This window comes from Carassius carassius, chromosome 11, assembly GCF_963082965.1.
Source record: "Carassius carassius chromosome 11, fCarCar2.1, whole genome shotgun sequence".
In the NCBI taxonomy this organism is placed as follows: Eukaryota; Metazoa; Chordata; class Actinopteri; order Cypriniformes; family Cyprinidae; genus Carassius; species Carassius carassius.
This window is the reverse complement of record NC_081765.1, coordinates 11,161,460-11,186,856: the sequence shown is the minus strand read 5'-3', so window position 1 is coordinate 11,186,856 and position 25,397 is coordinate 11,161,460. Positions and strand designations below refer to the sequence as shown.

The following is a 25,397-nucleotide window of genomic DNA, read 5'->3' as shown; positions in this document are numbered from 1 at the left end:
GCTCTGTGTGTCAGTCTGCTTCACGCTGAATCACACATGCGCAGTATCATCAGCTCCTCGGCTCTCGAATTGGACGCGTCTGACAGAAACGGTTCTTGACTCGTGAACGAGTCAGTCTGTTGTTCGTTATCTGGCTCAGCTCGGTGTTCATCTTCAGCTCTATCTTCACAGCAGTTCAGTCAGTGTACTGTTTGAGTACGTGAATTACTCCGGGATATTTGTTTGTTTGAACTCAGAGGGAGTGTCAGCTACATTAAAAAAGTTAATAGCTTAAGTCATTTGTAGATTAATGCCTATAGGAGATGCGAACCGTTTAAAACGATTCAGTTCGATTTGGTGAACTGGTTCAAAAAGATCCGGTTACATCGAATGCTTTGTTTTGAACTCTCTCACAACAGAAACAGAAGAGAAGACAATGCTGAATAAAGTCGTCGTTTTTGCTATTTTTGGACCAAATTTTTTTTTTGATGCTTCAAAAAATTCTAACTGACCCTCTGATGTCACATGGACTACTTTGATGATGTTTTTCTTACCTTTCTGGACATGGACAGTATACCATACACACAGCTTCAATGGAGGGACTGAGAGCTCTCTGACTAAATCTAAAATATCTTAAACTGTGTTCCAAAGATAAAAGGAGGTCTTACGGGTTTGGAACAACATGAGGGTAAGTTATTAATTACATAAATTTGCTATTTGGGTGAACTAACCCTTTAAGAAAAGCCAAGAAACCTATCAAAGCAACACAATTTTTTTTTCTTACTGCTTTTTGGCTTCCTCAAATTTCTGAATGAGTTTCCTCAATCCACTGCCCTTAAAGCCCTGATGATGTGCAGCAGGGGCCCCTGTGGTCACCACATCATATGGTCGATCTGTTCAGAGATGCATGTTACATGAAGACCAACCTATTTCGACAGACTAATAAAGAAGTTCAGTGTTGCAATGCAAATATTGACCAGAGATATCTCACCGTAGCCGGACTCGCCCTGCACCCTCATCCTCTGAACGTGGAGGTTTGTAGGTATAAACTCTAGTTTCTTCTCTCCTTTCAGGGTGCTAGATTTGAAGGAAGGACCTGCCAGATAGTAGGCGAGAAGAATCAGATAAATACAATATTGAAATCAGCTTTAATTACAGCGCTCTCACTTCCTCTTTCTGGTTGAGCAGGTGCCACAACACTTACCCTTGTATTCATGTAAGTTACTGAGAGTCTCCTGATAGGTGAGGATGATAGTCTGGTACTGAGTGATGATCTGTCTCCTCAGATTCTCCCAGCAGGGGGACAACTCACCCAACTCCTCCAGCTCACACACCCTGTGTGCAGACAGAAGTGTGAAACAATATAATAAAAACTTATTTTTAAATATAGAATATGAATTCATAGTATTTGAGTTTTGCTAGTTAGAATCTTATAAATCATGTAATTTCCATATACTGAACAAAAGTAAATCAATTGTTCACCCAAAAATTACATTTGCAGAAAATGTTCTCACCCTCGGGCCATCCAAGATGTAGAAGAGTTGGTTACTGTTTTTTTGGTTGTTCATTAGTTAACAGTAGTTAACCGTAGGTACGTTAGGTAACATGAACTAAGCACGAACAATACTTCTGCAGCATTTATTGATATCAGTCAATGTTAATTTCAACATTTACTTACAATACATTATTAAAATCAAAAGTTGCATTTGTTAACATTAGTTAATGCACTGTGAATTAACATGGACAAACAATGAATAACTGTATTTTCATTAACTAATATTAAAAAAAGATGAATAAATACTGTAACAAATGTATTGTTCATTGCTAGTTCATGTTAGTTATTACATTAACTAATGTTAACAAATGACACCTTATTGTAGTGTTACTGAAATGTAGCATTACATGACTTGCTCACCAATGGGTTTTCTGCAGTGAATGGGTGCCTTCAGAATAAGAGTCCAAACAGAGATAAAAACATCTACATACACTCATCTAAAGGATTATTAGGAACACCTGATCAATTTCTCATTAATGCAATTATCTAATCAACCAATCACATGGCAGTTGCTTCAATGCATTTAGGGGTGTGGTCCTGGTCAAGACAATCTCCTGAACTCCAAACTGAATGTCAGAATGGGAAAGAAAGGTGATTTAAGCAATTTTGAGCGTGGCATGGTTGTTGGTGCCAGACGGTCTGAGTATTTCACAATCTGCCCAGTTACTGGGATTTTCACGCACAACCATTTCTAGGGTTTACAAAGAATGGTGTGAAAAGGGAAAAACATCCAGTATGCGGCTGTCCTGTTGGTGAAAATGCCTTGTTGATGCTAGAGGTCAGAAGAGAATGAGCCGACTTATTCAAGCTGATAGAAGAGCAATTTTGAAATAACCACTCGTTACAACCGAGGTATGCAGCAAAGCATTTGTGAAGCCACAACACGCACAACCTTGAGGCGGATGGGCTACAGCAGCAGAAGACCCCACTGGGTACCACTCATCCCCACTACAAATAGGAAAAAGAGGCTACAATTTGCACGAGCTCACCAAAATTGGACAGCTGAAGACTGGAAAAATATTGCCTGGTCTGATGAGTCTCGATTTCTGTTGAGACATTCAGATGATAGAGTCAGAATTTGGCGTAAACAGAATGAGAACATGGATCCATCATGCCTTGTTACCACTGTGCAGGCTGGTGGTGGTGGTGTAATGGTGTGGGGGATGTTTTCTTGGCACACTTTAGGCTCCTTAGTGCCAATTGGGCATCGTTTAAATGCCACGGCCTACCTGAGGATTGTTTCTGACCATGTCCATCCCTTTATGACCACCATCTACCCATCCTCTGATGGCTACTTCCAGCAGGATAATGCACCATGTCACAAAGCTCGAATCAGTTCAAATTGGTTTCTTGAACATGACAATGAGTTCACTGTACTAAAATGGCCCCCACAGTCACCAGATCTCAACCCAATAGAGCATCTTTGGGATGTGGTGGAACGGGAGCTTCGTGCCCTGGATGTGCATCCCACAAATCTCCATCAACTGCAAGATGCTATACTATCAATATGGGCCAACATTTCTAAAGAATGCTTTCAGCACCTCGTTGAATCAATGCCACGTAGAATTAAAGCAGTTCTGAAGGCGAAAGGGGGTCAAACACAGTATTAGTATGGTGTTCCTAATAATCCTTTAGATGAGTGTATAATCCATGTGACTCCAATCCAATAACATCTTGTAATATAAAAAGCTGCATGTTTTTAAGAAACAAATTGATCATTAAAACATTTTTAACTTCAAACAAGTCCTTAATCTATAATATTGCTTTCTCCAGTGAAAAAGTTGTCTCATCCAAATCATGAGTGATATGCATGGCTATATGCATATCTAAGTATGTCGGTGGATATGAGGGGAAAACAGGGGATGGACTTTTTCACTAAAAGAAAAATTTTGATTGATTATCGACTTTTACAAACACGCAGCTTTTTACTTCACAAGATTGATGTACTGGATTTGTGTGAATTACTTGTGGATTATTGTGATTTTTTTTTATCAGCTGTTTGGATTCACTCAAGCGGATGCATCGGTGAGCAAGTTATGTAATGCTAAATTTCTCCAAATGGATGAAGAAACATATTGGACAGGCAGAGAGTGAGGAAAGTTTCAGCAAATGTTCATTTTTGGATGAATTATTCCTTTAATACTGGCATTTCATAAGGGTGGAAAACAAAAACTATTTTAAACTGGGGAGTTTACCTTGAGCTATGAAACTTGCAGTATGTTTTTATTGTAGCATAACCTGTTATATGTATAAATACAAGGACATTTTGATTTTCCATTTCATATCCCCTTCCAAAAGAGTCATTCTGAGCCTGATCACTAACTGTGAACTGCATTTACCTGGCAGCATCTTCCTCCAAAAGTAGTTTGACGAACTGTCTTGGTATGTGCAGGGAGAGCACGCTCTCTGCCATCTGCTCCAGGACACGCAGGTGGTTTCCATCAGTCGTGGGAAATCGGTACATCCGTGAAATAGTGCCTCCAAACACTGCATCAATCAATCAATGTGTGTGTGTAATAAAGCAGCTACTGCATTTTACTACATCTACTGGAGCATTCATTTGTAACTATCTACGATTAATAAATACTGTAGATTGTATTATTCATTGCTGGTTCACATTAACAGATGTGGTTAACTAATGTGAACAAATGAAATCTTATGGTAACTGTTACTGCAATTCCTAAGTGAAAAATGCTTCGCCACCTATTTTTTTTCTTCAGAGTACATGCTGATAGATGCAGAATTTTATTGAAGCAGAACTAAAGCTTTAAACCTAACATTAAAGAACACTTCGAACTCTTCTTTTTGTTGCCTCAAAGCACTAGTATATCCTTCAATAAATTCTAATCTAGTTACACAATGCTTGATCTATTCACACAGATGATTTAACACTCTACAAATAACCACTCTTGTGTTTTTATGGCTGCAGGAACAGCTTTCAGAACCTCTTTCACACAGCTTGTGGTATTCATGAGTCTTCATGGCAGGAAATGAAGGCTACGGCTCACTGGTTCAGTTATGAAGGGCACATTAAAAATAAACGGCTTCCTCCAGATGGAATGTAGCTGCAATAATTAAGTCAAGTTATTTAGTTTTTTTTTGTAAATAGACATCAAAATTAGACACTCACCTGCCTTTAAAAGAGGGTCTTTACATAGGGAAGGTGATTTAGCTTTTACTCCCATGGATTCGGTCAGACTTTCATCCACAGGTAATACCATCTGTGAGGAACATGAGAACGATTAAACACCAGATTGTCATGTTCTTTGAGGTGACAGTGATTTAAATAGACACAGTAGTGCAAAATAAAATAGAGACGTTCATCTCTTTAACAGAAGTGCCAGTTCCCCTTTTACCAAAAAAATATACAAAATCTACTACTGAAAGTCAGTGTTGTTATCATGGACTACAACCTAAACAGATAGAAAACATCTATATTAATTAAAATAAAATAAATGTTTATTGAAACTAATTTAAATATTATTATTTTTTAAATTCTAGTTTCTAAAGTTGAAGAACTAAAATAAATAAAACAGAAAAACTATATATACATATATATGAAGAGTTTGGCTCCAAAACCTAATAAATCCATTTTTATTAATTTGAGTAAAAATGTGTTCTTTACCAAAGAATGTGGCTGAAGATGAAAACCACTAATTTCTGTTTCAAACTTTCACATAGCATCTTTAGGTTATAATAACATTAAAAATGTAAATTCAGGTTTTGATTTTCAAAAATTCATTATAAAATTTTATTTAATTTTTTCCCCAAAAGCAAAAAAAATTAATGAATCAATATGAAAGTGAAAATACACAACATAGTAAGTTGATCCACATATGACAGCCTCTGAACTTGGTCAATACTAATCTCATATACAGGCATCCATCAGTCATCACTTCCAAAATAAATTCAACGGGTCATCTTGTTAATGCTATAAATTAATTACAGCAATAAAATAATTTTTAAAGATCACAGAAATTCCAAAATGACATTTCCCTAACATTCAACTTCCAAAAGTGCATTCATCTTTGCCATTTTACATTCATTTAGCTGACTAGTGCTATATGATGTGTTAACAATTCATAAACATAAATGGCATTAATAAAAGCACTAAACCTGACAAGCGACGCAATATCTCGTTCATAATCGAATGCGATTCATCCAATGAATGTGATATAGCGTACCTTGTTACTGATCTACGGCTCTGTGTAATAAATGCATCTGAATAATTTCCATCTGAAAGCACATGATGGAGATTAACTATTACCATTTATCACAGAATTGGCTTTACTTATGAGATGGGCATGACAATCACATGCGATTTATCGTGCAGCCCTTGTTTGCTGATCACAAAGTACAGAGTAAATGAGGAAAACTAGGATGCTAGTTGTATTCAAGTGCCGCTACTGCTGTCAGGAGTGTGTGGAATGGTGCGCTGTGATTGGTTGTTACTGTTTACAGTGCGTGGAATGGTGCGCTGTGATTGGTTGAGTGGATATATCACATTCTACAAAAAAGAGAAACTGGCGTTTGTCGCAGTTTGAAAAAAAGGGAGAAAACATGACCTAATAACTCTGCGTATATAGCATTTTGCTTAAAATAAAAAATTGGATTTTCAATACTGACCAGAAACAATATTGATTTTAGTGGAGACTCATTAAAAAAAGCAGTTTATTGTGTTTTGGAACCAAACTCGTCATAAATATGTATATATATTTACACACACACACACACACACACACACACACACACACACACACACACACACACACACTCACACACACACACACACACACACACACACACATAAAACTAATAAAAACAACAAAATTTAATTAAAATGTGAACTATAAAATAAAACCCATCCAGGATATTAAAGGTCCCGTTCTTCGTGATCCCATGTTTGAAACTTTAGTTAGTGTGTAATGTTGTTGTTAGAGTATAAATAATATCTGTAAAATTCTAAAGCTCAAAGTTCAATGCCAAGCGAGATATTTTATTTAACAGAATTCGCCTATATCGTACGACCAGTTTGGACTACATCCCTCTACTTCCTGCAGTAATGACGTCACTAAAACAGTTTTTTGACTAACCTCCGCCCACAAAAAGGGGGCGTGGTCTTGTTGAGTTGCGTTTGAAGAGTGCGTTTCATGTCGTCAAAACGCTGTTATTTTTGTCTCGGAGTCCAATCATCTTTGTTTGGGCTTCCCAGGGACGCTGTACTTAGAGATCAATGGTTACAATTTATGTTTAACTCGGTTCACGAAAATTATAATCCACATGTAAAACTATGTGCAGCACATTTTGCTGAGGACAGCTTCCTCAATCTCAATCAGTTTAATGCAGGATTCGCACAAAGATTATTCTTGAAAGATGGAGCAGTTCCCCCTTTGTCTGGAGAAGGCATTGTTTATGGACCAAAACCGGTAAGTGTATTTTATTATTTAAGTTGGTGCGTTTAACAGTTTCTGTAACTTATTACACAAAGGGCAACGCTGTTTAGCTTTGTTAACTAGGTGGTAGGGATTTTCATGCGATTTTCATGCGCATCTCGTCAGTAAAAGCATTCTGTGATTATAAGTACATCTCCAGCACGTGCGTTCAGATCAGGATTGCCAGGTTTTCAAAACAAATCCTGCCCACTTGTTTCTCAAAACTTGTCCAATCGCGCTTCCAGGAGGGCAGCGTGCGCTCAGCTGCTGTCGAATCACAACACAGGAACAGCTGACACAATCAGATCTCGCTACGTATTTCTGAAGGAGGGACTTCATAGAACAAGGAAGTCATCAGCCCGTTTTTGAGACAGTGAAAACAGCGGTATACAGATAGGTGAATTGTGTGAAAAATACTGTGTTTTTTTACAAGAGAAACATGAACACGTGTTATATTGCACACTGTAAACACAATCAAAGCTTAAAAAAACCCACGAAAAACGTGACCTTTAATAAATACTATAATTGTATATAATGATACTTTAATAACAATGGCTTTGGTAATGTATTTCAAATGTATTATACATCGGTTTTGGACAATGGCCACTTAAAAACTCACATCAGTCGACCACTAATGTATAGTGTGTGTAGAGCAGCGTGTGTAAGCACTTACCCTGCCATTAACTGTGTCTGAACGTGCCAGAGGAGCTCGCTGGTCTCTACTCTCCTCTATCTGCCATGCGATGATGGTAATGTTACCCATCCGCTCGCTCTCTGCTGATCTGAGCCAGAGAAATAACCACAAAAAGGTGTCAGACTACATTTTCTGAAATAACTAATAAATTCTGTGCTAAAGTTATGCTGTGGGATTACACATCAGATTTGTGCCTATATTGATCTCACATACTGCAGAGTGAGGTGTAGCCTGTGGTGTTTGTCTTGAAGCAGCTCTTTCACTGTAAACATAGCCGAACCGAGCAGGTACATCTAATAAAACAGAGAGTTTATGAGGCGGAGCAAAACAGTGCAGAATGTTAAGAATAGCGGTGTCTGTCTTACAGTCCCCTGTGAGCGGTCCTTCACATCGTAGACAGACAGTTTGACTTGAGTCTGCTGGGTAATCAGAGATTCCTGGAAGAAGGCAATGCTGCTCAAGAAGATTGGATTACTAGTGCCCTAAAAAAATAAAAAAATAAAAAAAATACAAATAAAAACATGAAATGCCTGCATTCAAATTCACATCAATTTGCAAAATCTGATATTTAACAGGTTTTAGGGTAAGTTTAACATGTTCCATGGCATTAACATAATACACTTCATACATGTTACATATAATGTTTCTAAATATATACAAAATATTTAAGGCAAGTTTATTTATATAGCACATTTCATGCAAAATGGTAATTCAAATTGCTTTACATAAAAGGAATTAAAATAATCATAAAAATAATAACAACAATGAAATCAAGGAATTACACTTAAAACATTTAAAAATAAAAGATGGTATGGTAAATAACATAAAACACAATGCTACCAGTGTGGACGTGGCATGATGCTCATTCAGTAAACGCACAGCTACACAGATGTGTTTTGAGTCTGGATTTAAATATGGCTAATGTTTTAGCACAGCGTATCTCTTCTGGAAGCTGGTTCTTGCGGGTGGCATAATAACTAAAAGCGGATTCCCCTTGTTTTGTGTGAACCCTTGGTATTTCTAACTGACTTGATCCTGATGATCTGAGTGCTCTGTTAATATTATATTCAGTCAGAAATTCTGCAGCGTACTGAGGTCCTAGGCCATTTAGTGGTTTAGAAACAAATAATTTTAAAATCAATCCTAAAAGGACCTGAGGACTGGTGTGATATGCTGAGATTTTCTGGTTCTAGTCAGAATCCTGGCAGCAGCGTTCAAGTTTTTAAGTTAGTAACATTTAAGTTAATATATATTAAATGTACAAAACTGCAACTTCATCATTATAAATTTGTAAAAACAAATAAACTTTTATAAAATCCATGGCATGCACATTTAAATTAATATTGCATTAAAGCATATTTTTGATCACCATAAATGATAGTCAGAATATTTTGCAGTACAATTTTAACTATATTTCAAAGACAATAAAAGTAATTATGAAAATATTTAAGTTCAGATAATTGGATTTAATATGAGCTATAACACATCATTTATCTGCAAGTAACATGCAATTAAATGTCCATTCAGTTTGCAATTAATTATATTCTTTTAAACATATCATTTCCATAACTAGTACTCTTTTTTTAAAGTATTCTCAAATGTATATTTTCTCAAGAGAAACCAGCATGAACAAAATAAATAAATAAATAAATAAATAAATGTCTGTGAGCCTTACGTACAATAATGGAATCAGATGGCCTTAGCACGCTACTGAATGATATGATTGTACACCATGTTCATATTGCATAGTACTTTTCGTTTTCATCCTCACCTCTATAATTTCAGTCTGTGCATGTTTGGTCCAAAACGCCTGTGGAGGGGTGGTGCAGCTCACTGCTACAAAGCTACTGGGCTTACGGTCCAGCGATGGAGTGAGCAGCTCACTGCATGCTGGGAAAAGAAGACAATAATTCAGTATTTTAATCATGATTTAGCTGTAATTACACTCATAGTAGCATCCAATCTTTGTAAGCAACCATCTAAAATGTTTCTTGCGATAAAAAGTGAAATATGCCATACAAACAAATGTTTAATAACCCTAAGGTGGCTAACTACCAACATGATGTTTCATCATGGAGAGTACAGCTAAAATCCCCAGTGCACCTAACACAATGGAAATACTTGATTTAACAGCCCAGAGATAGGCTTTATAAATGTTTATTACATGTGAGCTAAGAGGGTATGGCTGAGAAGCAGTTCGTTTTCTTTACAAATTACAGCAGGCCGCATATTGTTAGTGGTGGTAACCAAAAAAAGGAGGAAGAACAGGTGGCGTTGTATTACTGACAGGAAATTCACTTCAGTAATGCTGCAATCTGATGACTTTATGATTGATTGAACTGCTGATATACTCACCCAGACTGAACTCAAGCACTGGCTCATCAGGATCCTGACTGTTTCCTAAACACATGTCAAGTCTATTCATTAGTCTGTTAGCCAATTATATAACCTTTACATTATTTTACAATACAAATATTGTTCTAAAACACTATTAAAACACATAATTTAGATGAGTTATGCCTCTTATTCACTATATTATCTATGAATTTAAACTTAAAGGTCCATGCTGATTATCACGGCCACTAAACAGATCATCAAAAATATCTAACTACTGACAATTATGGTATTATAATATATGTTTGTGTATGATAACTTTTATAGGTAACTCATAGAGAAAAATACTGTTTATTATTAAATATTCAAGCAGTTCCGCAGATTAAAATCACTAACTTTTTTTTTAACCTGAATCACAAATTTAAATAGAATTTAAAATAGATTCTCAATTCAAATATGAACAGTTAATAATCTTGAGTTAAATACAACCTTAAGGCTCAGTTCATCCAAAAATGAAAATTCTGTCATCATTTACAATTCTAAATATTTAATTTTGTGTGTTGCCCAGAAGAAAAAAGTCATACACGTTTCGAACTATATGAGGGTGAATAAATCTTGACGGAATTAAAACCTTTCAGAATTCAACTGACGATGCCTTTTAAAATCTATATAACTTTGTGAAATCATTTTTGGGTGACCTATACCTTTAAGATCTATACAGAGCACCGGTGGCATTCTAATTATTACCACAAAAAAACATATCTAAAAACAGACATTTTATGAGCAGACATTTATTATGTGAATTGACATTTATTATGTGTGTATGATTTATGTGTTACTATATATCACTAGGTTATAAGCTTCTTGTAGGCCTACAGCCTAAAGTTATTAGTGTAGGCAAAACCTCACACAATCAAGCTAATAATAATAATAATACCTGTTAGCGCCAGCCCCATCATCTCAGAGGACAAATCAAATGTGTTGGCTCGGTACACAGACCATGGCCTGTGGCGTGGACTGCGCTCTCTTCCTGCCATCTTGGATCCAGTTACTTCAGTGACCAATGTAAGTAACTCTTACACTCCCACTTTATGTTGCCAGTAAAGATTTTCCAGTTATCCAAGCTCTGTCTCAGTCTAAAAGATTGGAATCTAAAAGCAAGAGAGAGAAGGGGACAAAACGGAGAGTCAACACTTGTGTCACCATCTGTCTGGAGATTGAAGAACCAGTGGACCCTGAGACTGTTAACCTGAGGCAAAGAATGAGACTTGTGCTTGATCTCAAACCACCATGTATGTCTCTTTTTTTTATTTATGCGGATTCAAAGGAAGACATTTATAACTGATCACAATGACAGAACAATCAGAAATCCAGACTGCCTTATGTTTGTGAATGGATAATTAATTTCTTAAAGGAAATGTTCCACAAACATGAAGCTAAAAAATCCAAAGACAAGACCAAGACAACGATCAAAAATTACATGAGGGTGAGTAATTTTCATTTTCATTTTTGGATGAACTATCCCTTTTAGTTTCTGCCTATGTATCCAAAATATCCATGTTATACGATTCCGAAAGCTGTGATAGCTATAGTTGACAGTAATATTAACACAGGTGACGAAAGATACTGTATTATCTGAGAATAAAATGACCTACTTGATTATGTATTTTAAGTGTTTCAAATACAAAAAGCATTTCATTACAAATTATATTTGATTTTTTTTCTCAGTGAAATACAAATTACAAAATAGTCAAAAGTCATTAAATAGGTATTTTGAATACATTTAATTAAAAAGTACTGCCCATCTGATCGTGAATGCCTGTGGAAAGCACAGTTAAGTGTGCGTTTCCTAATAATACAATTGTAAATGTTAATTATCATTTTTAATCGACATTCTATTGTAAATAGGATATTTTATGTATTAAATGTGCTGTTAACAAGTTATCAGACAATATCATGTTAATTCGCAGCAAGAGTAGTCTTATACGGCCTATTATAAAGTAGCTACTGGGTGTTTGAATGACAGAATGTTGTTCCATGTGTAACCCAGTGAGAGTTCCTGTGGCTCAGTGGTACAGCATTGTGTTAGCAGTGCAAGGTTGTGGGTTCGATTCCCAAGGAACACATGTTAGGTAAAAACTGTTAGCCTGAATGCACTGTAAGTCGCTTTGGATAAAAGCATCTGCTAAATGCATCTGCTAAATGCATAAATTTAATTTCCTGTGGGGTGCACCATGATCATGCGTGACAAATTGCATGCTGTCGTGAGAAAAAAAGTGCATTCTCATGGCCACATCTGCACAAAGGTGACAGCTATTGTACCTTTTTTTCTGAGAGTGTAATATAAACTGATGTTGGTCACTTTGCCATACATAAAGAATTGGAGACTGGGTGAAGGATTATATTTATCACCAAGCGCTTTAGCAAAGCAGAGAAAATAAGACTGAAAATAGGGTTGCAAGACTCTCAGCATGTCCAACCCTCAGGGATTATTCAGGAGAAATGAACCAGGCCCAGAGATAGCATCATTTATTTCCTCTCTCTGTGTTGTTTTAGTATCCAGTTCACTAAAGGAATTATGCAAACAACATGTGTAAACGTAGTACTACAAAATCAGCTGAACGCAGTTTCCGTCAAACAACTTCCTATTCTGTGTTTGGCTGGGACTCTACAACACGATTGAATCCTGACACAGGAGACAGAGGAGAATGAAGGTGAATGAGGATGCAAATACTGGCAGATGGAGGGTTTTTGGCTTTGGTATAGGCAAAGCAGCCGGTAGTGGGCTGCAGTCTGGGTCTGAAGAGGTGGACGAATGCTTCTGAATCAGGCTTTAGCAAACACGACCAACAACCCACCAGCTATCCATCTGCCTGATATAGTCCACCACACAGCCTAGGACATATCACAATCAACAACACATTATCATAATGTGTTCACAGCAATCAAGAATAGAAATTGCCATAATCAGAATACTCATCTCCCGCCTGCAGTTAAAGATTTCTATAAACTGTAGCAGAAGGTTTGATGATTACCACCATGATGGGGTTATTAGCCTATATTTATATTTAAATTATACTTTTATTCAACAAGGATGCATTATATTGATAAAACAGAAAGACATTTATAATGTTACAAATGATTTCTATTTTTTAACTTTTTATCTTTCTAAGAATCCTGGAAAAAATAAATGTCTCACAGTTTCACAAAAATATCAAGCAGCACACCTTTAGAATAATTTGTGTAAACACTTTGCTTTTCCATCCCAGGAATAAATTATATTTTAAAATACAGTCAAATAGAAAACAGTTATTCAGTTATAAGTTTTACTACATTTTCTTTCTTATTTTTATCATTTAGGGAAGGATTCAGTTCACACTGAGGTCTTTTACTTATTTAGAACGGCACAGGACAATTTTGTTACGTTAGATCTGAGAACAAAATTTGTTTGGATGCCTTAGTGAACACTGCTGGTTCATTTATCAGGAAGAGGAAGTTACAACCAACACTGCTTCAACAAATCATGCCTCAAAGCTCTCTGTGTAAAAACGAAGATGACTTAAAGGAGAAGTCACAAGCAAGACCCCTTTAAAAGGAACTAGAGTATCTGAAAATGGTGCACAGGTTAGCCATCTCTTCAGCTTTGAGAGGACCAGTGTTGTAAAGCTGCACATTATCCCAGAATGATCACTAGCACAGACCAATCAGCTTTGAGCCTTTCTCGCTGTTGATTTCAGGAATAAGAAAACGAGTGAATAATTATGCATCCTATTCAACAGAATCCACTTTTATAAACTGAATTGACTTATGATTATTATTATAATGCTAGTATTGTAGAAAGTGCATATAAATATGGCTAGAAAGAGATGATTCACGGTACGTTCATGGGAAAATAGAAAGGTTTTCATGTTTCGTTGAAACCGGTGTTGTGTAGAGTCTAGGACAGCAGCAGACTTTAATGTACTGTAACTCTCATAAGGCATTTAAATGTACACTACTTTTCAAAAGGTTCGAGCTGGGGTGGGGGGGCTACTTCAAGAAAATATGCATTAAATTGATAAAGAGTGACAAATACATTTTATGTTACAAAATGTTACTATCATAATAATAAATGCTGTTTTTTCTTTTCTTTTCTGACTTTCTATTCATCAGATATTCCTGAAAAAAAGATGTATCACAGTCTCCACAAATCTGTTAAGCAGCACAAATGTTTTCAACATTGATAATAGTAAGACATCTTTCTTGAGCAGCAAATCAGCATTTTAGATTGATTTCTGAGGGATCGTGTGACAATGAAGACTGGAGTAATGTCTGAAAATATAGCTTTTAAATTACAGGAATAAATCACATTTCATTTTATAATTAATATATTAAAATAGAAAATAACGTTTTTTAAAAATATAGTAATATTTTGTAGAATATTTAAATAAATGCTGCATGAAAGGGAAAAATATTGACCCCAAACTTTTGAATGGTATTACAAAAAAAAAAGAAAAAAAGAAAGAAAGAAAGAAAGAAAGAAAGAAAGAAAGAAAGAAAGAAAGAAAGAAAAAAGGTAAAAATTCTTTACACGTTCTGTGAAAATAAACTAGCTGAAGTGGATGTTCAGTGTGTCAGAAATAGAGACGCGTGTCTGTTAGGACAAAGCTCGATGTCACACACTTCCACATTTTTGACAGCTCCACTGATAATAAAGGGAGAGCACAATGGGACAAAAGACAACCTCTGTTTCAGTATTCAAATACTGTAATATGATGACATTATCATTGTTTAAAGAACAATATTTATCTTTATTCTTTGTCTTCTGCAGTGTTTTCTACAGTTAATTCAGCTCAAATCATTTACACACATAAAGACCTGTTTGAAAACAGTTATTTTTGCGAACAATTGGTGGACACGACACAACAATCCATCCGCATACAGACCTTGACATGCATGCTGTTGCAGTGTCACTCTAAACTGTCACTTCTCAGTCTCAGACAACCACATCCTGGCCTTTCGCTTAATCAGGAAGTGTGAGTGACTTTCTCATTATAGTTGAGCTTTCTGGACTGGCAGTGAGCAAAGACTTTCTATTTAACTGTTGCCTCAGCAGAGCTGTGTATATATGCTACTGACCTGCATATTCAGTAATCAATAGCTCTGTTGAGGTGCTGTTTCTTGGGTCCTAATGCAGATGTTTCATTCATCCAGTGCAATGCATATGTTTTACACAGCATCCATCGAGGGCGCAAAACGGGGCTCATGAGCACATTTTTAAAACCAAATTGTCAAATGGGACACCCTACAATCTCTTCATGGATATAAAATGCAAGTCTGCAAATACACATCAAGGGCAGTATTATGGAGAGGGCCTGTCACTCATGTATTTTGTATTCAAAACATAACAGCAAACTGGAAGTGGAACAAAAAGAGGACCAAAATTGGATGTATTGTATCCTCTGAAACAATCTGACAGGGAAATCAAGTAGAAGAGATCTAAAGTATTTATGGCATGGTCGACAACACTTTCAGCATCTCTGAAACTAAAAAAGGCACAGAGGCGGCCAATATTACGGAGGAGGCGGTACAATCATGAGGGAATTTTATATAACGCTTTCATTTAAGAAACACAGAGTGTATGAGATGAATCTTGAAGCTTACTAACTTTTGATCAGAAATCAGAAGTCATTTACACCTTAATGTCGTGTAAACAAGGAATATATATACATATATATCATAAGTATAGCATTATAATCTGAAATCATGCCACCAAGTTATTTGTAAAAGAAAGCATAAATTACAATATTAAGCCTAGAAATGAGTCATGTTTCTATTTATATAGAGATCTTATGTGCATGACAAACATAGAGGAAATGAATCCATGCCTGAGAGTGTTTCTTCATGAACAGCTCTTTACATGCTACATGTGGGCCTGTGTGTGTATAAATGCACTAATCAATGTCCATGTGGTCATACTTTTATTCACTTGAGATGCATTAAATGAATAAAAAGTCACAGTAAAGAGATTTATACTGTCGCAAACAATTTCTATTTCAAATAAATGCTGCTATTTTGAACTTTCTATTAATCAGAAACTATTTTTAACATCGATTACAATAAGAAATGTTTCTTGAGCATCAACTCAAAATATGATGATTTCTGAAAGATCATGTGACACTGAAGACTGGAGTAATGTCTGAAAATTCAGCTTTGCATCACAGGGATAAATTACACTTTAAAATACATAAAAATTTTGAAATGTGTTATTTTAAATTGCAATAAGATTACTATTTTTTCTGTAGTTTTGTCATAATGAAGCCTGGAGCATAATATAATTAATTAATGATTGAAGAGTTTTTCCTTTGTATCCACTTTTGTTTTGCAGAGAAAAAGAGTGGATGCATTTCTTAAAGAAATGGTGCATCTTTCAACTTTCATACACATAAAGCTATCAGAACATGATAGAAAGGCCATATTTTATACAAATGTAAGACAAAAACGATAATTCTGTCAATTTCTACAAAACGTCTTGTCGATTTAAAACTAGGTCTACTGTATATGCTGTATTTTTTCAAGGGACATGAAAATAAATATTTTGAAGAATATTTATTGTGATATCGAACTGATGCACACAACTCAATCCTAGAGAATTAGTTGTTTACAGACCGATCTCGAATCTCCCTTTTCTTTCAAAAATACTAGGCAAGGCACTATCCTCTGAAATATATTTCTTCTTAGAGAGAATTGGTATCTGTGAGGATTTCCAGTCAAGATTTAGATTGTATCATTTAGATTTAGACCGACAACCCATTGGAAAGAAAAATCCAAAGTGAGATCTCTTTAACATCTCAAATATTTCTCCTAGACAGAAATTAGGGTACTTTAAGATTAAATGGAGATTTTCGAGTCTCCCGCTTCTTAAACTAGTCTCCTGAGGCAAAAAAGCTTTAAGAGAGCTCTCAACAACATTGCACACCATGCTCAGATATTTCTCCTTAGCTAGAGACCCTGGATCTCTCACATTGGTCTCTTTTAAAGCTTTAGAAGAAAGCAAAATAATATTATATCTAAAATGTAAGTACTTTATTGCTTTACTGAGCTTGCATAAAATTATTATTTAATGTATCCATGCATCTGCAGAAAAACAGTTATCTTTGTGTGATATTGATTAAGTTAACTAGGCCTACATTAAATTGTATAAATATAAAAAACATACAGAAGGATTTTTGCCATCTACAATTTAGAATGCCTGTAATTTTGAGTTTTAGTAGACTAATAAATCAATCTGCGTGTACTCTGTGTGGTTGGTGATATTTGGTGGCACATCATTACAACAACACTTACCATATCATCGCAGATGATGCTATATCTCACACCCCTGACTCGACCTGAGTAAGAAATGAATCATTCGCAGTTGTGCGTGCACTTGTTTTCACGTGAGCAAAGTTGTAACAATTGCAAACTCCAGACCACTGATTCGTCAAACCTGCTTTCCTGCAGTCTGTGTTCTTCTGGCTATTTTGTAGTAAGTAACGAAAATACTTAGGGGAAATGTATCGGAGTAAAAGTATACATTTTAATTAGGAAATGTAGTGGAGTAAAAGTAAAAGGTTGCTGAAATATAAAAACGTTAAGTACAGATACTCCCAAAAAATACTTAAGCACTGTAATAAAGTATTTTTACTTCATTAAATTACACTACTGCTCCTTTGTATGATCTCATTTCCCAAGTTGTGCTTTAAGGCTAATAAATGTATTTGATGATCTGGGTCATTGTTTAATACAAAACCACACATAATGTTTCTACTGTATCCCTGTCAATCTCTCTGATATTTAGTTAAAATGAGTGCCGTCTGTCCCTGTCTTTAATCAGTTCTGTGAATGACTGTGTGCTCATTCTTTATAAAGTAGCAACAAAGTCGTTGGTAAAGTACAGTACTGTGCAAAAGTCTTAGGCACATTTGTACTTGCACATTTTTTGGGGGGTAGCTTTGCAGGAAGGTTTCTTCAAGCGTCTTGGAGATATGACCACAATTCTTCTAGATTTGGTTTGTCTCAGTTTCATCTGTTTCTTGTAATCACAGACAGATTCAATGATGGTGAGATCAGATCTCCATGTGGAGCACCGGCTGTTGTCAGACTGCTTGTGCATTCAACAATCTCACTAGATTATTATTAAAATTAATGACAAAATGAATGTTTGGAAATGTAAACTGATATTTTCTACTGACACACTACAGCAAAAGTTATAAATAACTGGCCGAGCACCATTCTTTGGGGTGAAAATACAAACGTGCCTAAGACTTTTGCACATTAGTGTATGTATAAAGTAAGCATAATTCAATATTTAAATAAGTATAATTAAAGTATACGTTCATATGTGTTAAGGGCAACATTTTCGCTGGAGGAAACAGCTGTGGTGTGATGAGCGGTGAACGCAGCGAAAACTTTACAGTAGATGAGTAACCGATTACTCCTTCGTAACCTTTGTAAACTGTATTTATGACATGGAACTGCAAAGATATGTGCTGCTCCGCTCGTGGTCTGCTGATTGAATAGCGTGCTGAAAGATGGGGAGGAGACCAGTCTGACGCTGGTTTCATATGAAATTTAAGGGGGTTGACTCTGAGGCGATCGCGAATTTGAGTACAGTTTATGGAGCTGAATGCTATAGCCCCGCTAAAAAAGCCTATAGCTACGCCCCATGCTTCTTGTGTACGTCTCGGAGAACCAGGAAAAATATTTCAATCAATCGCTCAGACATTTAAGAGGCACCGAAATCTGTATTCTGATTCGGTTCGGTTTGGTACTCAACCCTAGTTCATATCCAGTCCAGATGGTGGATCGGCACCTAGAGACAAGCTCAACAGCCCTAAATGTCAGACCATGTAGACTAGATGCACCCCAGAGACAGCTCCCCTGTGAAGACCTCATCACCTCAATGACCATCGGCACAAGACCACGGGAACCAGACAAGTCCTCTGCACAATCTGACCTGTGTTGCAGACTGGAATAAAACCACGGCATGCTGGTTTCGTCTGGCCAGAGGAGAACCAGACCCTCAACTGAGCCTGGTTTCTCCCAAGGTTTTTTTCTCCGTTTTTGTCACAGATGGAGTTTTGGCCCATTGGCACTGTTGCCTTTGGCTTGCTTAGTTGGGGGCACTTGACTGATTACACGGACACTATTGGAAGAGTGCTGAATTGGATGATGACATCACTGAATCATCAAGTAACAAACTTTAGCTGAAAAATTACTCTGTTATTGTTCTCTTGCACTATGCATTATGACAAATTATTTTCCTGTTTGGCATTATGAAGCTGCTTTGACACAACCAGTACTGTATAAAGCACTGTATAAATTAAGGTGACTTGAATTGAACTGGATTGTAATCGAATCGTGAAACCCGTGAAGATTCACACTCCTAGTGAAGATGTCATAACAAGTCATGAAGGGCAGACAGAGACTGACTTGCACAGGAGACATACAGAACAGGAGCAGGGATAAGAGTAACAAATGTGCTATATGTGCGTTTCATGCATGAATTGGCAGAATAACAGTAAAGCACTTGTCATTGGCAGCATCTGTCTAGCAATAAAAAAAATCCATGAACTTTAGGTTCATAGACCATTGTGACACTTTTCAGACTGCGAAATTTTTTTATTTGTTTTAAACCTACAGTTGTCTTTTAAATGCCAGTGAGTACCTCTTGAATTGAGAGGTTGTTGAATAGAGATGATGGAAAAAACTACTAATGTTTGATCAATTGTATATCGTGAAAAATGTTATGCATGAATAGAAACAAAGCTGCAGACTTTTCATTGTAGTTTTCATTTTTTGTATGACATTGAAAAATAATATAATTTCCTTTTACTTCACTTCTTTTTTCTTAATTACTAGTTTTCAGATCCTCCAATTCTTCTAACAAGGTTAAATGGATTAATCTTTTCATTAGTAACCCAGATATTTCACTGGAAGGCTTTGATTTTAAATTAAGGCATGTTCTTGGTGCACCATGTGAGTGTTTGGGATCTTTCCCCAGTCAGCAGTGCCATTAATTCAGGTACTGATTGGAATATTAAAGAACAGTGAACCTTTCATACATGTAACAACAAGAGCTGGTCACATTTGAAAAGGCAAATGCAAAATGTACTGAGGAAGGAGCCTTGAGACAAACAGGCCCTTGTTTTTACAATGAAAACATACTGAATGACGAGACATAGGGTTGATATCGAATCAAAATGTGGTCATCAGAACTTTCAAAGATTCATCCAGTTATGTGACATAAGTAAAACTTGGATCCATCCAAGATCGCATACTTCAGTACTATATATAGTAGCCAAAAAACAGTAAGTGAACAGAGCAGTATGTCACAGTACTCATGAAACAGTAAGCAATAAACACCAAGATGACCTACTATTATCAGTGGGATTCGTAAGTGCACATACAGTGGACAGTTTACAATCCCATGAGGTCAAGGGAGAGGATTTGGGAATGGTAGTGAAGTAACAAAACTAACAGTGGAAGGTCAACATGACAGATGTAGTACATCCGGATTGCATTCATACTGCAGACATTTCTTCTATATAAAACATACTTTTGGTTTTCTAAGGATCAAGGGCCAAGTGACACGGTATAATAAAGGTGCGTTCACGTCATATCGTAATTACCATGTTTATGGGATTCCAACTTGTAAAAAGCGTTCACGTTTTCGTAGAACTCATAATTGCAACTTGTGAACTGGGAGTTTTCTGTGAGCTACAACTTACCGGTATGCCACCTGACCACCTCAGATTCATTAGGCTCTATGTTTAGGCATTGATAGTGCAGGGTGTGGAAAGCTCCAAGTAAAAAGTCATGTGTTGTCATCTCGAAAACAGTAATTTTGACATAGCATGAATGCCGAATATATCAGAAACTAAAGCAATACAATTATTGCAAAAGATGTTTATACAGAATGTTTAGAGATATTTTAAAGGTTGCATAAATGCAAGTCTTTATAGTGGTTCCTAACTATATATCAAATTCGATCACTGAATTTCATTCACTTATTTTAATAAAGTACCACTGTTTACAGAACTCTAGTAAGATATGGTTCAGTATGTAAGCAATAATTATTCAGTACTAACAGTTCAGAGTCTTAATTGTTCTTGATTAAAAAAATTTATTAATTGATCAAAAATAAGTTTGCTTTGATTTACTGAAAATAACCAGTTCAAGAGTTATTAGTTCAGTAATAGGATTGTTTTTGCTTCAGTTAGGCTTACATTGACAGAAGAGAGCAAAGCCTTAACTATATAGTGTCCATCTGCAGTGTATTCAAACAGTCTTGAAAATAATGTCAACAGTCCATTTATGATCCAGCTAATTATTTAACCTCTAGGGACATTATTGGAGCATCTTGCAAAATAATTCATCTACTGCAGCAGCAAAAGTTGACTACATCTCGCCAGCTCATATAACATCTTGACACAGGGTTAATGCTCATGACGGAATAGAAAGACGACTGAATTGGTGATTGCGTCCTCCGTTATGTCTTACAATAGCACAAAAACAATTTGATCTGCTAATCATCACTCACACATCACCCGCTTTTAAAAATACAGCAGGGATCACTTACGTTTCAGTCACTGATATACTCCATGATTTGAAGCTAGTATCAGTGTTTTGATACACAGCGGTCTCCTCGATTCTTTCATCTGCGCTGCCGTCTGGACTCGCCCTGATGTGATGTCACCGCGCATTACGTCAGAGTTGTTGCTCTGAAAGCTCCGCCTCGTTCACAGATGAATCAGAGACCATGGATTGACCATGCACGATTTGAATAATTGTGTGTAATTTTATATTGTTTTATATTGTATATTGTGTTGTTATATTGTTTATTCGTCTGCCTGTATTAAAGAACGCCCTATGAAAATGTTGTTGGTGCATAATTGACAGACCTAAACGAGCGCGTGACAGGTGCGGTCTCAGAAGATCTTGACTCCCATCTAGTGATCACCATAGACATATAAATATGTATATGGTGATCACAGCCTAAAGCTCTTCTACAATAAACTGCAGGTGCATGAATTGAAATGTATAACTCTGTACTACTGTATACTCTCCCATTCTGCAACATTCTGAGGCACCTGCTGTAATAACATTATAACATACACGAGTTTAGGTTGAATTAAGGTGAAATTATATTTTTTTTAGTAGGCCTATGAATAAAATAAAATAACTGTATTAATATTATTTTAAAAACTCTAAGCCCTTAAATTAACACGGGAGTTTTATTTGAATAACTGTAGTTACTATTTTGGCGGAAATTAGGACACTTTGTAACGCATGTGCTCTAATGCACTCATTTGCATAATTCTCGTGAAATACTTCGTAGGAGTTTTACTTCAGAAGTGTTTGTATGGCAGAGAGGAACCGGTTGCCTCCATTAAGAAAATTTCCTGAGATCTGGATTATGGATAAAATGAAATAAAATTACTGTATTAATCGTATTACTTTCTTTTTTTAACCTCTAAACCCTTAAACTAGCACGGGAGATTTATTTTAATAACTGTAGTTACTAATTAAGCGGAAACTATGATACTTTGTAACGCAGGTGCACTAATGCACTAATTTGCATAATTCTCGTGAAACTAGGAGTTTTACTTCAGAAGTGTTTGTATGGCAGAGAGGAACCGGTTGCCTCCATTAAGAATCTTTTTCTGAGAAATAGAGGAAAAGCGAAACTGCAATTTCGAAGACAAGGCCAGATCAGTTGTGGCATCGGTCATCAGCTGTTCCCCTGTCCCCATCTTACCACACACCTGCTCACTGAGACAGAGAGCCAAAACTGTCAAAAGTGTGCGCTTTACTGAGCAAACAGGGACGTAGATGAAGGGAACACTTTTAAAATGTACTTTTAATTATTTTCATATTTACTGTACGTATGCCAATTTATTTATTTAATTTTTTTAGAAAATATGGTGCTTAATTTTAATGAGAGGATGCCTATAAACTTTTTTTCATTTTGCATATCTTGGATACGGAGCAAACGTCGATGTTCCTTTTAAAAAGACTCCTACTTCTCAATCTAAACTTTCCCCTTGGAGCCCAATGGAGGAGACTGGTCCTGACCCGGGTAAAAACACCCAAGAGGTGATTACACTGAACTACCCGCATTCAGATCCCGTTTGATATTACTTTATGGGTGTTACTTTGCCAAAAATAGTTGAGCGATTGCACATTCAGTGGCAAAGCTATTATAAGTGAGTTTTTGATGTTACTAGCAGCCTACTTGTTTGTTTTAAGTGAGTCTATTCCAGTTTTACTAGCACTTTAGGCTATTTGTCAGATACTATACTTGTTTGCGAAACACTGTGCAGGTGGTTACAGTAAAAAAATATATATATATCTCAATTTACAATAGGCATTTTTACTTGTCATATGAAATGGCTTGTCAGAAAGGCAACTTTATTCCCCAGTTCAGTTAGATTCTTAATAATGAGATTTAAAATGGTAAAAAGGTAAAGCAAAGCAACAACAAAAATGACTAATATATACAGTCATGGCCAAAAGTTTTGAGAATTACATAAATATTAGTTTTCAAAAAGATTGCTGCTAAACTGCTTTTAGATCTTTGTTTCAGTTGTTTCTGTGATGTACTGAAATACAATTACAAGCACTTCATACGTTTTATGTTTTTAAGGCTTTTATCGACAATTACATGCAATTTATGCAAAGAGTCAGTATTTGCAGTGTTGGCCCTTCTTTTTCAGGACTTCTGCAATTCGACTGGGCATGCTCTCAATCAACTTCTGGGTCAAATCCTGACTGATAGCAACCCATTCTTTCATAATCACTTCTTGGAGTTTGTCAGAATTAGTGGGTTTTTGTTTGTCCACCCGCCTCTTGAGGATTGACCACAAGTTCTGAATGGGATTAAGATCTGGGGAGTTTCCAGGCCATGGACCCAAAATTTCAACATTCTGGTCCCCGAAAATGCATTGTTCTTCACCAAACTGTTGATGGATTGTTGGAAGAAGTTGCTGTTGGAGGGTGTTTTGATACCATTCTTTATTCATGGCTGTGTGACAAGCCTTTTTCCAGATGCCCCAAACAATCGGAAAGGGGCTTCATCGGAGAATATGACTTTGCCCCAGTCCTCAGCAGTCCATTCACTATACTTTCTGCAGAAGATCAATCTGTCCCTGATGTTTTTTTGGAGAGAAGTGGCTTCTTTGCTGCCCTTCTTGACACCAGGCCATCTTCCAAAAGTCTTGGCCTCACTGTGCGTGCAGATGCGCTCACACCTTCCTGCTGCCATTCCTGAACAAGCTCTGCACTCGTGGCATTCCGATCCCGCAGCTGAATCCTCTTTAGGAGACGATCCTGGCGCTTGCTGGACTTTCTTGGACGCCCTGAAGCCTTCTTTACAAGAATTGAACCTCTTTCCTTGAAGTTCTTGATGATCCTATAAATTGTTGATTTAGGTGCAATCTTAGTAGCCACAATATCCTTGCCTGTGAAGCCATTTTTATGCAACGCAATGATGGCTGCACGTGTTTCTTTGCAGGTCACCATGGTTAACAATGGAAGAACAATGATTTCAAGCATCACCCTCCTTTTAACATGTCAAGTCTGCCATTTAACCCAATCAGCCTGACATAATGATCTCCAGCCTTGTGCTCGTCAACATTCTCACCTGAGTTAACAAGACGATTACTGAAATGATCTCAGCAGGTCCTTTAATGACAGCAATGAAATGCAGTGGAAAGGTTTTTTTGGGATTAAGTTAATTTTCATGGCAAAGAAGGACTATGCAATTCATCTGATCACTCTTCATAACATTCTGGAGTATATGCAAATTGTTATTATAAAAACTGAAGCAGCAACTTTTCCAATTTCCAATATTTATGTAATTCTCAAAACTTTTGGCCACGACTGTACATAAAAATAGGCTACTTGTTAATAAAAAAAAAAGATACAGTAAATTAGATTAAACTTTTCACACACACACACACACACACACACACACACACACACACAATAGGACGTTTCCTTATTGGAATCGGTTACAACAATATTACATGAAAACTATTTTACAACCCGAATTCCGGAAAAGTTGGGACGTTTTTTAAATTTTAATAAAATGAAAACTAAAAGACTTTCAAATCACATGAGCCAATATTTTATTCACAATAGAACATAGATAACATAGCAAATGTTTAAACTGAGAAAGTTTACAATTTTATGCAAATAATGAGCTCATTTCAATTTTGATTTCTGCTACAGGTCTCAAAATAGTTGGGACGGGGCATGTTTACCATGTTGTAGCATCTCCTTTTCTTTTCAAAACAGTTTGAAGATGTCTGGGCAAGTCTTTTTCTTGCTTTGCACTGTTACTCGTGTTTTGACCCTTTGCTCTGGATTCTGGATTACC

At 36.4% G+C, this 25,397-nt stretch overlaps 1 protein-coding gene across 2 annotated transcripts in view; it reads right to left on the bottom strand.

The window, feature by feature from the left end:
- LOC132152755 (inositol polyphosphate-4-phosphatase type I A-like) overlaps positions 1–21,720 on the bottom strand; it is a 29,683-nt gene extending 7,963 nt beyond the window's left edge. For both annotated transcript variants that reach the window (XM_059561620.1, XM_059561621.1), the window contains exons 1-12: positions 21,597–21,720; positions 10,932–11,145; positions 10,016–10,060; positions 9,432–9,550; positions 8,026–8,142; positions 7,874–7,953; positions 7,640–7,748; positions 4,665–4,755; positions 3,874–4,021; positions 1,184–1,314; positions 971–1,075; positions 764–872 (exon numbers count right to left, since the gene is read on the bottom strand). In XM_059561620.1, coding sequence (XP_059417603.1) covers positions 764–872; positions 971–1,075; positions 1,184–1,314; positions 3,874–4,021; positions 4,665–4,755; positions 7,640–7,748; positions 7,874–7,953; positions 8,026–8,142; positions 9,432–9,550; positions 10,016–10,060; positions 10,932–11,031 — 1,154 coding nt within the window. In that variant the 5' untranslated portion in view covers positions 11,032–11,145; positions 21,597–21,720. The remainder of the gene's footprint in view (positions 1–763; positions 873–970; positions 1,076–1,183; positions 1,315–3,873; positions 4,022–4,664; positions 4,756–7,639; positions 7,749–7,873; positions 7,954–8,025; positions 8,143–9,431; positions 9,551–10,015; positions 10,061–10,931; positions 11,146–21,596) is intronic.
- Between the last annotated feature and the right edge of the window lie 3,677 nt (positions 21,721–25,397).